This window comes from Carlito syrichta, unplaced genomic scaffold (genome assembly GCF_000164805.1).
Source record: "Carlito syrichta isolate Samal-C Ts95f unplaced genomic scaffold, Tarsius_syrichta-2.0.1 Scaffold232015, whole genome shotgun sequence".
Taxonomy (NCBI): domain Eukaryota; kingdom Metazoa; phylum Chordata; class Mammalia; order Primates; family Tarsiidae; genus Carlito; species Carlito syrichta.
This window is the reverse complement of record NW_007176111.1, coordinates 103,211-121,300: the sequence shown is the minus strand read 5'-3', so window position 1 is coordinate 121,300 and position 18,090 is coordinate 103,211. Positions and strand designations below refer to the sequence as shown.

The 18,090-nt window shown below is 35.6% G+C and overlaps 1 protein-coding gene and 1 pseudogene across 4 annotated transcripts in view; one reads left to right on the top strand and one right to left on the bottom strand.

The window, feature by feature from the left end:
- Window positions 1–18,090, top strand: part of FNDC3A (fibronectin type III domain containing 3A) — a 153,676-nt gene that overhangs the window by 99,174 nt on the left and 36,412 nt on the right. For all 3 annotated transcript variants that reach the window (XM_008051762.2, XM_008051761.2, XM_008051763.2), the window contains 4 exons: window positions 4,371–4,528; window positions 12,117–12,176; window positions 13,795–13,933; window positions 17,111–17,164. In XM_008051762.2, the coding sequence (XP_008049953.1) occupies window positions 4,371–4,528; window positions 12,117–12,176; window positions 13,795–13,933; window positions 17,111–17,164 (411 nt within the window). The remainder of the gene's footprint in view (window positions 1–4,370; window positions 4,529–12,116; window positions 12,177–13,794; window positions 13,934–17,110; window positions 17,165–18,090) is intronic.
- On the bottom strand, window positions 2,394–3,631 carry LOC103253458 (annotated as a pseudogene). The gene has a single exon (XR_002481580.1). The product of XR_002481580.1 is annotated as an L-lactate dehydrogenase B chain pseudogene (transcript).

Sequence of the window (18,090 nt, the reverse complement as noted above, 5' to 3'; positions counted from 1 at the left end):
CCCCCCCCCCCCCCCCCCCCCCCAGTCTTTACTCAGAAATTTCACGGTATCTGTGTGGGAGTCCACCTCTCTCTCACCTATACAACTCTTTATAATCCACCTGCAGACAACATTTTTAGGCATCATTCAGACTGCATTCATTCCCTCTGAAGTATTTAACACTGTTGATCACTTACTATTTCAGAACACTGTTACCCTTTCAGGACATGACTGTTTTCCTCTTTTTCCTGTGCTCATTTAATTGTACTTTATTTTTTCCTTCCCACTCCCTTAATCTATAGTTCCCCATGGGAGTGAAATTGCCAGGGAGATTTTAAAAATACACACTCATGCACATGCCTTGAACCACCAGCTTTCAGTTACAAGCTTGAGAATATAAACTACTCGTTCCTATATTAATCACCCATCTCTGTTCTACCAAATTGTATCCCATCCAAATTCTTTAAAATTCTATTTAAAATTTACTTCCTATGAACTTTTTCATTTAAGTGCAGCTAATAAGGTATCTTTCTACAGAATGAGCTAGGACCAAAATTTTTCTGTAAAAACAGATTATAAAAGTTGAAACTAGCATTTTTTCTAAAAAAGCTTAAGTTGTAGCCAGACTCAGTGGCTCAGCCTGTAATCCCGCGCCTTTGGGTGCCTGAGGTGAGTAGATTGCCTGAGCCCGCAGGTTTGAGACCCGCCTGGGCAGGCGAGACCTCATCTCTACAATAAATCAAAAAATTAGCCGGGCGTGGTAGCGCGCGCCTGTAATTCTGGCTACTCGGAAGGCTGAGGCAGAAGGAACGCCAGAGCCCAGCAGGCGAGGCTGCGGTCGCCGGGAGCAGCCACTGCACTCCAGTCTGGGCAACAGAGTGAGACTCCAACTCAAAAAAAAAAAAAAAAGTTTAAGTTGTTTTTTTCATTTCTATTTGCTAAATTCAACATAGTATCTTGGAAGTCTATTTAGTTAATAATTAAAAGTATAGTTTAATTAAAAACTTAGTTAATAGTATTTGCCAATGTTAATTTCTTAGTTTTGATGAAAGTACATGATGGTGTAAGATGTTAACATTAGGGGAAGCTAGGTAAAGGACATCCAGGAACTCTGTACTATCTTCCCAAGTTTTCTGTAAATCTAAATGTATTCCAAAGCAAACGCTTTCAAAAATACTACATTTGAGTAACTGTGGTAAACAGTTCATCTCATTCAGCCACTCATTTTGTAGATGAGGCCTATACCCCTAAGAGGCTGAGAGTTAAATATTACCAAGTAAATTAATGACAGCTTGTACCTCCCTATTTAATATTTTATCTACTGCCTATACTTTTAATGATGTGTAGTCTGTACCCATACAACCTCACAAAATATGCTTCATGAAGTAGATGCCAGTTAAAGCTATTGACTGAGCCACTTTTATAATCCTCTTCATGTTCTCACAGTTTAGCTTAGCTGTGATCATCCCATAAAAATCTAGAGACATTGAAGAGCATACATATATGTATGATAACAGTTTGGTTACAAAAAAAAAGCAAAACTTTCTCGATTACAGGTTAATAGCCAATTGAATGCTGGTTAATATAAGGAATCATTTTTAATTCCACTGTAAATGAAACATACTCATACTTAAAGACAGTATGACAGTGAGTAAAATACTACATTTCCTGTGACTTAACAGAAGCAGAATAAGACACAGTAATTTTAAATTTATTCAGACTTTGAGAGCTTTGAAAAGGAGAGAATGTTATACTTGTGTAGGAATTGTTTATTCTACCTTAATTCAAAAAAGGGTAATCCTCATCCTAGTACTGGTTTGGTTTTATGTTTAGAAACTCCAAGATAGTCAATCATTAAATGTATATAATTTTAAAAGCATGATTTTAAGTAAATCCCTACATATAATCTGGTACCTTTCTTAATCTTTGAACCTTACCTAACTCCAGATTTTTTATTTTTATTTAATAGACTTTTTATATGAAAATAAGATATACTATTTCAGTAGTATGAAAATGTATAAAACATAATTGAAACCACCTCCTTCTTTCCTCTCATGACTCACCCTGCATCTCATCACATGCATACACAAAATCCCCAAAGTTAACAATTAGCATATTTGTGCCGCACATTTCAGACTTTTTTGTGCATTTTTTAAAAAGTTAACACCTCTGTGATCACACCATACATACTGCTTTCCAGCTTCCCTTTTTTCTACTATTATATAGCACCAATATATTGAGGAAATCTTCAGATATATATATGTTCACCTTATTCCTTCTTGAACACCTGCAATAGTAATATGCTAAGACACTGTATCTTTTGTCATTATGTATCACTATTTAGGTAGTCAGTGCCCTGTAGTTCCAGTTTTTTGGGGGGTTTTTTGCCATTAATCATGCCTCAATGAACATTCTTTTTTTTTTCACACTACTAAAGTTAATTTTATTTGTTCAAGGACTCATATTGCAAGCATTAAACCAAGCATGGACTTTGGTTCTGTAAGCCCAAATTCACATATTAAGGAAGAGAAAAGCCACTGTGATTCATGTACATGAATGAAAACTGAAGGCTTGGGGTTAATCATATTGTAATTTTTAAATTTCTACAACTTTGAACTGCATAGTCACAGGTCTTTTAGATCCTTCTGGATGTCCCACAGATGTCTCCACACTTTTCTTGAGCTGAGCAACCTCATTGTCCTTTAGCTTCTGGTTAATAACACTCGTTAATCCCTGAGCATTGAAGATACAGGGAAGGCTCGGGAAGACATCATTCTCAATGCCATTGCTGAGACTGGATGAATCCTGAATAGATTTTTCAACATAGATTCAATAAGATTAGCTACACTTAATCCAGTAACCCAGTTGGTATATCCCTTAAGTTTGATGACTATAGGCACTCAACCAACATCTTAGGCACTTCCTTCCAATTTTCACTATCTGGATTCAATTTCTGGAGAGAAACACCTGCCATTCACTCCACTCCATACAACCACTTGAGTCGCCATGTTCTTTCAAAATCCACCCATGGCAGCTGCTGGGATGAATGCCAAGTTTTTCAGCCATAAGGTAGCGAATTCTAGCAGAGTCCAGATTACACCCACTTCCAATCACACAATGCTTAGGTAATCCACTTAGTTTTCAGGTAACATATGTAAGAATGTCCACTGGGTTGGAAACCACAATTATAATATAATTAAGGACTATACTTGACAATATGATGAATTTGAAGACATTAACATTTCTCTGCACCTGACTGAGATGACTCTCCCCCTCTTGCTGACGGACTCCTGCAGTTACCACCACAATCTTAGAATTGGCGATCACGGAGTAATCTTAATCTGCCATGATCTTAGGTGTCTGAAGAAGTAAACTCCCATGCTGCAGATCCATCATTTCTCCTTTAAGCTTATCTTCCAAAACATCCACAAGAGCAAATTCGTCAGCCAGAGACTTTCCCAGAATGTTGATAGCACATGCCATACCAACTTGTCCAACACCTACTACAGTAATCTTATTGTTTGGGACCATTACCTCTTCCTCAGCAACTGGTGCAATGAGTTTTTCCTTAAGAGTTGCCATTGTGCACAGAAGGGTGAAGGCTCTGGGGACCGCAGCAATAGTCCTGCGAAGAAGACAATGTCAGCTGCATGTGTTCAGTGAACATTCTTAAGTGCATATATTTGTATACATATGTTAAGTTTATAGGATATTATCCTGAAAAAAAAAATTCCTGGAAGTGGAATTCCTGAACCAAAAAATAAACACATTCTAAATTTTTATAATGGTTCCCAGGTTGCTCTACACAAGAATGGTACCAATATATACTTACGTCTAAAGAGAGTGCCATTTCTCCAAATCTTCAACATACTAGATGTTATTAGCTTTTTAATCTTTCCCTATCTATTAGATTTAAAGTGGTATCCTGTAGATTTAAGTTAATTTACATTTATTTGATGATGAATGCAGTTATACATCATTTTATATGATGTTCATTTATATATACATTTTCTTTGTACTGTTGATGTCCTTTACTCATTTTTCTCATGAGCTTTTGTCATCTTCCTATTTTAAGAACACTTTCTAAGTTAAGGAAATAAACTCAAATATGTCACAACTGGGTTGGGTTTTCTCTCCCCTCCCCCCCTTTAAAAAAATATATATGGTGTCTGTGCTAATAATTTTAAAAATTTTAATAAATTTTTAAAGACTCTAATTGGTCTTTAGACTTTTGTTGAACCCATCTGCCCTTTCACAACAAATTATGTCAAGTACAAATGGATAGGCTTCTATTTGTGAGCCATTTTATGTAAGTATATGCTGATACATTTTATTTAATCTTGAAGTCTTATTAGATATTTCATTGCTTTTTGAATGTTACATTTTTACAGGCCTCAGACATCCAGGCAAGGACAGTAGTACTTACCTGGTCACCACCTTCCAGCTTCATTAATGGTGAAACAGATGAAACTACTATGCAAGAGCCTTATGGTTATGAAGTTTTGGTCTCGAGTACTGGAAAAGATGGGAAATATAAAAGTGTATATGTGTAGGTATTTGTTTTGTTTTGACTCTCTCACATTATATAAGTTAATAGTTTATCATAAAGAGCTTATTACTAATTTTACTCTATTTTTATTTCTTCATGCTTTTATTTTGAATCTATGAATTGACCAGTGTTAATGATTGCAGTGCACATACTGCCTGGTATACATTTCTCTCTACATGCCCTCAAAATTATCTGTTATATTGGCCACAGTCAGTTTTTTGTTTGTTTGTTTGTTTTCCCAGTAGACTCCCTAATACATATTTCAGTATTCACATATTCTTGATGCATTAAGTATAAATTGTAGTATGTAAAACCCAGGATCACAAATAGAGAACTCATGATTATGAACTCATGACGTATGGCATTGCTCCTCTAAGGACTTGGATTTAATTTTTACATGTACAAGTTCATGTCCTGTTGTAAAATGAGTTTAGTAGTAGTGTTCCTCATTTGCATGTTATATTAATAATCATTTTGAAAACCTATCATAGTTCTCTTGTCTTAAACATTTATTATAGACGACAGCCTTAGAAAGTATCAATAGCTAAAATTTTGACATTTATAACTGACAGTTTTCAAATAAATTATTTTTCTGTCTTTGTATAGAAATTGATTATTCCAATGAAAAAGGGTAAAACTGATTGTTAGTTATTTAAGCATCAGAAAAATTGTAAAGGTGGTGATTAATCATTTGAATGATTATAACTAACAGAACACTGGTTACATCGGTCTTCTTGGTATCTTTTTTTAAAAAGTAGCTGGTAAAGAGAAGAAAGGTAAATGAAACTGCCCCTAGTCACATAAGGTATCCTCTGATAGAATGATTTCCTTTTCTTTGTGAAAATACCCAGGATCTTTTGGTAGTTCTATTTTTAAAAGTTTATTGAGACATCTCATACTGTTTTCCATAGAGGCTATATTAATTTGCCTTCCCACCAACTGTGCATAAGAGTTCTCTTTTCTCTGCATCCTTACCAGCATCGGGTATTTTTTTGTCTTTTTAATAATAGCCATTCTAACTGGAGTAAGATGATTTCTCATTGTAGTTTTGATTTGCATTTTCCTGGTGATTGGTGATATTGAAGATTTTTTTCATATACTTGTTGGCCATTTGTGTGTCTTTTAAGAAATTCTTGTCCTTTGCCAACTTTTAATTGGATTATTTGTTTTGTTTTGTTTTCCTGTTGAGTTGAGTTCCTTGTTATTCTGAATATTAGTTCCTTGTCAGATAAGTAGTTTCCAAATATTTTCTCCCATTCAACAGGTTGTTGCTTCACTCTGTTGTTTCCTCTGCTGTGCAGAAGCTTGTTAGTTTAATACCATTCCGTTTGTCAATTTTTGTTGCCTGAACTTTTGAGGTTTAAGCATAAAGTATTTGCATAGACCAATGTGATGAAGTATTTCCCTTATGTTTTCTAGTAATTTTATAGTTTTTGGTTTTACATTTAAGTATTTAACCCTTTTGGGATTGATTCTTAAATATGTTGAGAGATGGGGTTCAGTTTCATCCTTTTGCATGTGAATATCCAGTTTTTCCAGCACCATTTATTGAAGAGAGTGTCCTTTCCCCAGTGTATGTTGTTGACACTGTTGTAAAAAATTAGTTGGCTATAAATTTATTTCTGTTTTTTCTATTCTGTTCCAATGGTCTGTGTGTCTGTTTTTATACCAATACCATGCTTTTTTGTCCTTGTAATATATTTTGAAGTCAGGTAGTGTGATACCTCCAGCTTTGTTCTTTTTTCTCAGGATTGCTTTGACTCTTTAGGCTCTTTTGGGGTTCCATATGAATCTTAGGATTGCTTTTTCTAGTTTTTTTACAAAATGACATTGGTATTTTGATAAAGATTGCATTGAGTCTGTACATTGCTTTGGGCAGTATAATCATTTTAATGATATTAGTTCTTCCAGTTTGTGAATACGGGATGTTTTTGCATTTGTTTGTGTCCTCGTCAATTTTTTTCATCAGTATTTTGTAGGGGTTTTTTTTGTGGAGATTTTTCACCTCTTTGGTTAATTTTATTCCTAGGTATTTTTTTTTTTTATTGTAGCTGTTATAAATGTGATTGTCTTCTTGATTTCTTTCTCTACTAGTTACTTATTAGCGTATAGAAATGCTACTGGTTTTTATATGTTGATCTTATATCCTGATCTTTACTGAATTTATCAGCTCTAGGTGTCTTTTGGTAGAATCTTTAGGTTTTCCTGGATGTAAGATTTTGTTATCTGCAAAGAGGTACAGTTTGACTTCCTCTTTTACAGTTTGGGTACTTTTTATTTCTTTCTCTTGCCTGGGTGCTCTGGCTAGGACTTCTAGTACTATGTTGAATAGGAATTGTGAAAATGGGCATCTTTGTCTTCTTCTAGTTCTTTAGAGGAAAGGCTTTCAGCTTTTCCCCTTGCGGTATAATGTTGTTAGCTCTGGGTTTCTCATATGTGGCCTTTATTATATTGAGGTACATTCCTTCAGTGCCTAGTTTGTTGGGTTCAATTTATTCAAATGCTTTTTCTGCATCTTTTTGAGATTATCATATGGTCTTTGTTCTTCACTCTGTTGATAGGATGTATCACATTTACTGATTAGCGTATATTGAACCATCCTTGTGTCCCTAATATAAATCCCAGTTGATCATGGTGTATTATCTTTTTGATGTGCTATTTAATTCAGTTTGGTTGTGTTTTGTTGAGTATTTTTTACATCTGTGTTTATTAGGAATTCTGGCCCTATAGTTTTTTGTTGTTGTTGTGTCCTTTTCTGGTTTTGGTATCAGGATGATGGTGATCTTGTGGAATGAGTTAAGGAGAATTCCCTCTTCTCCAATTTTTTGTAATAATTTGAGGAAAATTGATGTTCTTTGAAAATTTGGTAGAATTCAGTGGTAAAGCTTTTTGTTACTGATCAATCTCATTATTCATTACTAGTTTGATCAAGTTTTCTGTTTCTTCCTGATTCAACCTTGGTAGCTTCTATGTGTCCAGAAATTTATCCATTTCCTCTAGATATTACAGTTTGTTTGTGTATAGTTATTCATAACAATCTCTGGTGAACTTTTCTAACTGTAGTATCAGTTGTAATGTTTCCTTTTTCATTCTGATTTGGTTTATTTGGATCTTCTTTTCTTGATTAGTATTGTTAGTAGTATAGTTCTATTCTGATTTTTTTTTTCCCTGAAACTTTTTTTTTTATTTCGGTAACTTTGGGGGATACACATAGTTTTTTGGTCTGGGCTTTAAGGGTACCTACCACCACCCCTGTGCACACTACCGGTAGGTGATATTTTTTTTGTCCCTCCAACCCCTTTCCCCACCCCTACCCCTCTTTTTTTTTTTTTAAGAGAAGAGGTCTCGCTATGTTATCCAGGCTGAATTTGAAGTCCTGGGCTCAAGTGATCCTCCCACCTCAACCATGTATCTAGGGCTATATGTGTGTGCCACTGCACCCAGCTGTTGCTGTGATATTATTTCTTCCCTGCTACTCACTTTGGATTTGGTTTGTTCTTCTCTAGTTCCTTGAGGTATGCATTGTTAGATTTGGAATCTTTCTGCCTTTTTTAATGTACATGTTTATTGTTACAAATTTCCCTCTTCACACTGTTTTTGTTGTATTCTGGGTTTTGGTATTATTTCCTCCTCAATTTTTTCCTTGACCTAGTGGTCATTCTGAAGCATGTTGTTTAATTACAACATATTTGTACAGTTTCCAAAGTTCCTCTAGTTTTATTTTATTGTGATATTAGAAGATACTTGGTATGGTTTCAGTTTTTTTGTTGTTGTTGAGACTTGTTTTATGTACTAACATATAGTCTACCCTGAAGAATAGTTCATGTGGTGATAAGAAGAATGTGCATTCTGTAACTACTGGATGAAATGTACTGTAAATGTCTGTTGGGTTCATTGAATCTAATGTTCAGTATAAATCCAGTGTTTCTTTGTTACTTTTCTGCGAAGATGATCGTCTAATACTGAGAGTGTAGTGTTGAAGTCCCCTACGGTTATTGTATTAGAGTCAGTCTCTAATACAGAGAATTATATATATATAAATATCAGAATAATAATATTGATTTATAAATCTGGGTGTTCTAGTGTTGGGTGAATGTATGTTCAGAATTGTTCCATCCTCTGGCTCAGTTGATCCTTTTATCATTATTTAATTACCTTTTTTTAACTAGCATTTTTAACTTAAAGTCTGTTTTATCTGATATAACTACTCCTGTTAGCTTTAGGTTTCTATTTGCATAGATTATCTTTTTTCCATCTCTTTACTTTCAGTCTATATTTGTCTTTGTAGATGAAATGAGTTTCTTATAGGCAGCATATAGTTGGGTCATGTTTTTTAATGCATTCAACAAATCTGTGTTTTAAGAAGAAAGTTTAATCTATTTACATTCAAGGTTATTATTGATATGTGATGGCTTATCGTTATTATTTTATTAATTTATTTCTGGTTCTTTTGATGTTCTTTATTCCCTTCTTGCTTGCTGATTGTTTATCATTGTGGTTTGTGGCTTTCTGTTGGGGTAACTTTTAAGTTCTTTCCTTTCCTCATTTGTGTGTTTACTCTACCAGTAGGTTTTATACCTTCCTGTGTTTTCATGATGGCAGATATCCTCCCTTTGCTTCCAGGTGTAGGACTGCCTCTTAAGCATTTCTTGTAGGGTCAGTTTAGTGGTGATGAATTCCCTCACCTTTAGCTTATCTGGGAAAGACTTTACCTCTCCTTCATTTATGAAGGATAACTTTGCTAGGTATAGTATCTTTAGCTGGCAGAGTTTTTTTGTTTGTTTTTGTTTTTTCTTTCAGCACTTAGACTACATTATCCTGATCTCTCCAGGTCTGTAAAGTTTCTACTGAGAAATCCCTGTTAGTCTGATGGGAATTCCCTTATAGGTGGTTAGATGTTTTTTTTCCTTGCCATTTTTTGAATTCTCTTTGTTTTTTACTCTTGACAGCTTGATTGTAACGTGCCATGGAGGGGACCTTTTTGCATTGTATCTGTTAGGAAATCTCTGACCTTACTGTATTTAGATGTCTAAATCTCCTGCTAGACTTGGGAAGATTTCAGCTATTATTTTGTTAAATAGATTTTCTAACCCTTTCATTTTCTCTTTGCCTTCTGGGTTATCACAGATTCAAATATTTGGGTGCTTTATTGTGTTTCATGTCACATAATGCTTTGCTCATTCATTTTTTTTCTTTTTTCATTATTTTTGTCGGGGTTATTTCAAAAGGCCTGTCTTAATGATTTGAAATTCTTCTACTTTATCTAGTCTATTGTTGAAGCTTTCAAGTACATTTTGTATGTCATTTAATGATTTCTTCAGTGTCAGAATTTGATTCTTTTTTTATGATACATCTTTTTGGTAAATTTCTCATTCATATTCTGAATTTTTTTCTGATTTCTTTGTGTTTTTCTGTTTTTTCTTTTATCTCACTCGACTTCTTTAATATCATTATTTTGAATTATTTCTCTGGGATTTTATAAATTTCTGTTTGATTTGAATCTTTTGCTAGGGTTTTATTGTGTTTCTTTGGAGGTGTCATTTTTCCTTGCTTTTTCATATTTCTTGTGTCCTTATGTTGACATCTGTCATCTGTAATAGTTGCTTCTTTCAATTCTTTGAATTTGCTTTCGTAGGGGAGGACTTTTTCCTGACAGTACACCTATTTTTTCGGTTGGATAGGGCACTTTGTTTCTGGGTGCATGCAGTAATGTAGTCTTCTTATTTCTTCTGCTGTAAACAGTTCATTGGTGTCTGTCTGTGGCTTAGGGTGTGGTTGCTAGTAGAGGTTGTGATGAGATTTTGCTGGATATAGGGATGTTTAGTGGGCCATCCTTGGGCCCCCAGGTGGCATACGTGAGCACTAGCGTTCATGGGTTTAAAAGATCAGTTCTTGGGTCTCCAGGCAGCTTTCTCAGGTGCTGGTAGTGGTAGTAGTAGGCTGGGCAGGTGAGCAGTTTCTTGGGCCTCTGGGCAGCAGGCATGCCATGGGTGATGTCACTAGCAGTGGCAGGACTAATCTTGGATTCTGAGCAGTTTGCACTGGTGTCAGTGGTGACACCATGGGCTGGGCAGGTCAGTCTTCAGGCCCACAGGTGGTGTATGCAGGTTGGTGCCCACTTTGGTAGTAACGGCAGGTTGGATGGGTCCACCTCAGATTCCCAGAAGTGTTCAGGTGGCAAAGGTGGTGGACTGAGCTGCAGTCTCAGGCCTCCCAGTGTTCTCTGCCACTGAGGGTGCAGAGCTGGGACCTGTCTTCAGGCATGCAGGTGCTGACTGTGGTTGACTGGGATGGAATTATCCTCAGGCCTAAGGCAATGCTCAGGTGGGGGCAGCAGCAGCTGTGCTGCAACCCTGCTACTAGGGAGGATGGGGCTGTTTTCAGTGGCAGCAGCCATATGCAGGTAGCTGAGGAGAGTACACTTGCACTTAGGCCCTGGCTGCTGCAGTGCAGACCTGCAGTTGCTGCGAATGAGGGAGTTTGTCATTGGGGTGTATGGAAATGTGTGGTAGCCCTGCTGCTGGGGGCAGCAGAGTCTTTGCCAGTGGCTCAGGCTTTAGCCCTGAAAGCAGCAGCCAGCTTCAGAGGTGGCTGTGGATGGGGAATGTCAGTGGGCTCCAGAGATGTGAAGTTGCAGGGGCTGTTAGGCCCTCCAGCAAGATGCAATCTGTTGGGGTTCAGGCTCTTAATGTGGCACCTTGCTGTAGCTCCTTAGGACTCAGGGGTGTGTGGATCCCAGCATGAGCTGTCTCTCCTGAGCAATGCCTTTGCATGGTCTCCTATGTTCGTTTACAGGGTCTGAGAGGGTCTAGGGCCTTTCCCATGGCTAGGAGGCCGAAGTCTTTGATGGGAATGTGGACCACTGAAGGTCACTCTCTTATCCCTTCCCTGTGCTGGGGAGCCTCTCTCAGCTCCTAGCTGATCCTGGCAGAGCAGGCTTCTTTACTTCTCCTTTTTCACATTTGATGTTTCCAGTTACTTCTCTGTTCAATTCTCGTATTCTCTAGAATACTAGATCTGTTCAAAGTATGATTATCTATTCTATTTTGGTTCTTTTTTGTGGAAGAGGCACATGTCAGATGCCTGTAGTCAGCTACCTTGAAGCCCCTCTAAATCTGTAACATTTTTTAACAATTATTTTCTAATGAAATGAAATGAAATCGTGGCAAACTCTTCAGACCAAATGTTTATCAGGCAGTTCTGTTTTCAAGACTGAATGTTTTAGTCATCGTTTTAACTGTGCAAAATTAATTTTTAAATAATTGAAAAATCTTTTTTCTTCAGTAAACTAAATATCTTCCCATACTCCACTCCAGAAAAATTAAGAAGTCTTAATTACACACTTGATTTGCTTAGCACCACTTTTTATTTTAAAGTAGTATCAGTTACATACTTAAGTTTGGCATGTCATCTAATTGCACAAATTCCATATTAGTGGAATCCGAATATGGCTACACTTGGTAAAGAAAGAAATATACTACACTTGGTATAATTTAATAACATATCCAGAACTATAAGATGTGTGATGTACATTCTTTGGAAATGCTTTATTTATCAAATACTGAAGTATGACCCTATTTTCCCCCAGAGGAGAAGAAACCAGTATCACTTTAAGTGATCTAAAGCCAGCTATGGATTACCATGCAAAGTAAGGAACACTTTCAGATTGCTTTTAATTTTGGATTAAAAACATGGATGTTGTGGACTTTTCTTTTTCCATAGGTACAATTATCAACATTTAAAAAAACCACGTTTAACTCAAATGTAGTGAAGAGTTAATCACCATGTTTGTAGAGCCTTGGGATTGGAATGAATCTGTAGAACACGGGGAGGGGGGCTAAAAAAACCAGCTATAATTTATTTATAAAAAATTGTACATGTATTCTTACATGTTTAAGCTTCAGTCAGTTTCAAAGTTCTCTCATCTGACACAATATATCAAATTGCTTTTTCCACTGCTCAAAACAGTTTTTGAACTCATCAATTTTGATGCATTTTAGTACTTCTGTGTTTTTGTTTCACTTCTTCCACATCAGCAAAATGTTTCTCTTTGAGGACTTTTTTCATCCAGGGAAACAAAAAAAGTCACTAGGGACGAGATTGGGTGAAAAAGGAAGGTGGGGCACTGAGGTCATGCCATTTGTGGTCAAAAACTGCTGAACACTCAGCAAGGTGTGGGCAGGTGCACTAGTAAATCACCCATCATGAAGTGCCATACGTTGGAAGAATCTCCAAAAAGAATTCGCTGAAGCCAAATGTAACCTCTCACAACAATACTCACTGGTATGTTAATGCCAATGGTTTCCTAGAACATTTACCTGGTGGGGGAAACCTGTACTGCAAGAGACCTGCCCTCTAAAACATAATTCTGGGGTTTTTTTGGGTCTCTCCTTATATGTCTACAATTTTTCATTTAGCATTGGAAACTTGTCCCAGCTTTTGGAATTTTTAAAATAATCATATATAATACCTAGTTTATACATATATTTTTTTATTGCATCCTGTTTTGGGATATTAAAATTGTCAGAATTCCACATCATTTGATAGGAATAACTTAGATGCTGTTTTACTTCTGTGCATTTCTTGCAGCATAATTTTCCAAAGTTTTATATTATACACTAAGGCCTCCATAGCTGGGACCTCATGTAACACATTTAATCACTCCCATTTTTAAAAAACATATGTGGTTGGGATTATTTCTATTAAATTATTAAGTCTTCAAGTGTACTACCTATGGATAGACCCAAAGTATTATCTAACCTAATATTTTGCAAACTGTAGATTGCAATCATTATTGAATTATGAATTTAATTTTGTGGGTTATATTCAGCATTTTTTGAAAGGGAACAGAATCAAATGGAATAGAAAGTATCAATATATTACCCTTAGTTAACAGTACTGTTTCGGGAAACTTGTTTCAGGAAACTTTTTGCATGCATATAAATACATACATACATACACACACACACACACACACACACACACACACGCACATGTATATATATATACACATATATTTATACACACACAGATATGTTACAATTTTAAAATTTTTTCTTACTTTGGTTTGCAGTTAAAAAAAGAAAGACTTCTGGTCTATTCTATTTTTCTTTTTTTTTAAGGGCCACCTTTTATATCTAACAGTCATTTTTTTCTTGATAGACCTTTTAGAGAGAACTTACTAACTTGAAGTACTTAAAGGTGGTGCTATTGAAAGTAGATTACATTGATTCTGCAAGGTAAAACTATTTATTTTATCAACATAGAGTCCAGGCAGCATATAATTCTATAAAGGGCATTCCTTCAGAAGCTGAAAACTTTACCACCTTGAGCTGTGAACCTGATATACCTAATCCACCAAGGATAGCCAATCGGACCAAAAATTCACTCACTTTGCAATGGAAGGTAAGAATATTCTGTAGAATATTTCCAACTGGACATGTATTTCTTTTGTCTCCTCCCACCCCCCAGTACTAAGTTTCAATTTTGTTTTTGGAAACAAAAAGCTTTAACTAATTTGCTCTTGCTCTTTACCTACAAGACACAAATGCCTATTTAATTGATCTTAAAATTTTAACATTCTTACTGGGTTTTCTTACTATATGTCAATATAGCAGAAACGATTGATTTATAATTAACAGTCCTTATTGTATTGCACGTGTGATGACAAGGAGATTCACAACAGTGATTCTCAACTTATTATTCCTTTTCATAATATTTTGTAATGATGCCTATATATTCTGAATTTTCTCCTAAAATCAGATTTATTATTACTTAACTAGAATTTTAAATATGCTGCCTTAAAGGAGGGATAAAATTATTCTTAAAAGAATAATATGTATTTTAATATATAAATATTTTGGTCCCAGCTACACAAGAAGACACAATGACGTGGACAAATACCATATATAAAATTTGTAATTGAAATACCATAGATAACTGGTACCATTATCACTGGTAATGTGGTTTTCTGAAATATAGTGCAGGTCTTAGTAAATTTCTGAACAAATTACACAGTAATTCCCAAATTGCACCTTTGTTGCATTTTGGTAAAATTTGGTATCTGTTAAAACTATACCAAAAAGTACCTTGTAAAATGGGATTGGATTCTGGTCTCTGATAATAATATACAGGTATTTCACCTACAAGAATTTCCAGCAGGACATTCAAAAGTCCTAGAGGAAGGACATAGTTTCTCATTATTCTGATTGTCCCACACTCTGCAGGGTTATCAGCGCCCTTGATCTTCACCAATAACCATCGGATCCTCCTCCCCTGTGTTACTGTGATCCGGTCAGGATAAAACCCCACAAAATAATAAAATATTCCCTAGAAGAGAGTGCCACTCCTGTTAGCACTGATTCACATTGAGATATAATGACTGTTCTTGGTTTAATGCTCTATTCCTACCTTAAGAGCAAACTCAGAGCTAGCTTTCCTTCTGAAAATGTGGGGCTTGCTACAGTAACTTGTTAGTCCCAAGTTCTTCAGAGGATATTGAATACTTTTGTAATTAAAAACATGATTAATTTTATTTCATGTAACTTACAGTGGCATTTCATTTATGAATATGCTCAGATCCTTTCCTTTGGTAGGGCATTTGGAGTAGCAACCAAGTGCCCTTTATGTAGGTTGGGATTTCTGTAGATAATAGTCTTTATTCTGAACATAATTAAAATTCAGTTTTCAAATTTCTTTCTTTAACAATATCCCAGTAGCCTTACACAGATATAGGCAGCACTACCTCAAGTTGCCCACACAGGTTGTCCAGACTTGGACCATTCTAGAAATGGCCTTGTATACACACAATATTCAGCAAAGTTAGATATATTATTTTCACTGTTATTGGGGGAATAATACTTTATACTTTAAATGGGTAGGTTAGTTTCTGAATAGCTTATGGCATAACACCCGGAACTTAACAAACATAACACCTATTGTTATTATTTAACCTTAATAAAAGAAGAAAAATCACTTGAAGTAGCTTAGTGACTTTTGACTCTGCTGCCTCACATAATTTAAAAGCATTGCTATGTTGGTTAACATGGAAGGTTGCATTTGAGAGAGTATTTTATTAACTGATATTGTTTAGAATTGCCAGTGCATGGTGGTAATAAAAAGCTGACTGAAGTTGGTCTGGTATGTCTTGTTGCCAGAGGTCTTCTGCTGCTCGACCTCTGGAACACTGCAGGATAGGAATAGCAAGTGTGGGTAGACCAAATTCAGTTCTGCTCCTCTCTTAATGACTGTGTGATCTGGGATCATTTATCTGGGTTCTTTGAAATCCTCATTTCCTCTTGTGTAAAGTTCAGGTAATAATACTTCATAGAGTTGATCTGATGAAAAATGAGATAAGGTAAAAGCACTTTACACATAATACCCTCTAACTTGGAGAAAAGCTGGAGGATAGATCTCAGGTTGTTAAGGCAGACATTTTCGTATCCTCACTCCCCCCAAAAGAATTAAGCAAAGTAAATGTGAGACCTCAGCAACTAGACTGGAGTAATTTGGAGTCAATAACTCTTAGGAAATATACTTTTACACCTGTTGCTTCCTGCTGAGACTTGTGATCTCTGTATTTGAATTCCCTTCCTTTGCAATATAAGAGTTGGAGTTTCCCAAGGATCCTTCTTCTGCCCTCTTCAAGTTATAGTCACATTTAACTGCCACTGCTATGCTAGTCAGTTAGCATTACTATAACTTACAAGGAAATTCTGACCACACCAACTAGTTTAAAATTATAATTGAAAAGTTTTTAAATGTAGGATCTATGTTTGTGTTTCAACAAATAATTTAGACCTCTATGTTCCTCTATTGAAAACGTAATGATCTTTGATTGCCATTTACATAGTTAATAATATTATATAAAAGCTGGATAGAATCCAGAAAATCATTCCAAAAGCTAAAATTGGTGAGTTTTGACATGTGGGGTCCTAAAGTCAATTATCTTCAAATATATGAAATTCTAGTAAGGACAAGGGTGATCATTTGTTCTGCAAAGAAGAGATGGGCTGAAATTGTAGGAAGAAAATTTAGTCAGAAGTAAGGTTGAAATTCTTGATTTCTAAAGGGATTAAATATTGAAATAAGATGCAAAGGAGACTGCATTTTTCACCCCTTAATATTGACAGACTACTGAGTCAGCAGTTTTAGGTAATCAGCACATTGAGTCTTAAAGCAGGAATCCAGACTCTATTTCTTCACTCCTTAGAATATGATAACCACATCCCATTTATATTGTAAGGAGAATTCTAATAAAACTGACAGAGTCAATTCTGGGAGCTTAAAGCTGATTAAAAAAAACCTTCTGAAAGAAAGGCAAATGATTTTTTTTTTTAAAGTTTAGAAGTTGAGATATTTCTTGCTAAAAGAGATTGTTTCGTGTTCAGAGACACTTGCTTTGTTTTCTTTCCTGACATTTAAAGGATTTGAGGGTACATAATACATATATTTCTGTGTATGTTTTTCCAAGAACCTGTCATAGAAAACATCTGCAACATAAAATAGATTCCTTAGTTTTGGTCATCACATTACCGTTTATGAAAGTACTAATTTTTTTTTTTTTTTTTGCGCTTCTTTTAGGCACCTAGTGACAATGGTTCTAAAATTCAAAGTTTTATTTTAGAGTGGGATGAGGTAAGTAAATTGAATCTTTTTATATGGTTAAAATTATGTGCATCTTTTCAGGCAGAAATAACTTTTTTGTTTGTTGTAATAATTAAGCTCTTTTCCTTTCAAAAACAACATAAATGATTTTGTGTAGTACATGAGTGGATTGATGGTGTTTTTTAAAAAACATTGCTGACTAAACTAACCTATATTTTATTTTTTTAAACTAAACTACCCTTAACACTGTTACTTAGGTAATTATCTTATAAAGGAACATTTTTTTCACATTAGCCTTAAAGGCAGTGTATTCATTTCCCATGGTTGCTATAAACAAGTTACCCCAAACCTGATATTAAAACATCACATTTATTCTCTTCAGTCTGAAGGCCAAAAAGCAAAATGAGTTTCTTCACTGGGCCAAAATCAAGGCGTCAGCATGGCCATGCTCCTTCCAGGGACTTTAGAGGAGAATTCATTTCCTTGCCTTGACCTGCTTCTGTAGGTGGTCCTCATTCCTGGGTTCATGGTCACATCACTTCACCTTTTCTATCCCTTTTTTTATCACCACATCACCTTCTTCCTCTTGTATCTTAATATCGCCATCTTCCTCTTTTAGAGATACTTGTGATTCTATTTAGAGTCCGCATGCATAATCCAGGATAACCTTCCATTTTAAGAACCTTAATTTAGTCAAATTGTACAGTTCCTTCTTACCATATAAGGCAACATTCACAGGTTCAAGAGATTCGGACCTGGATATCTTTCGGGGCCATTGTTAAGCCAACCACAGCAATCATACTCGCTTTATTGTTAGTGAATTGTTTTTCTGTCAGTTATCATGTTCTTTCTTGCCCTGCTGCTTGAAGCAAAGAGGAGGTGCCAGAGAAAGTGGAAGAAACTCCATTGATAAGTGTCACCACAGCCTCAACCTGCTGTATTCATGCAATCCTTCT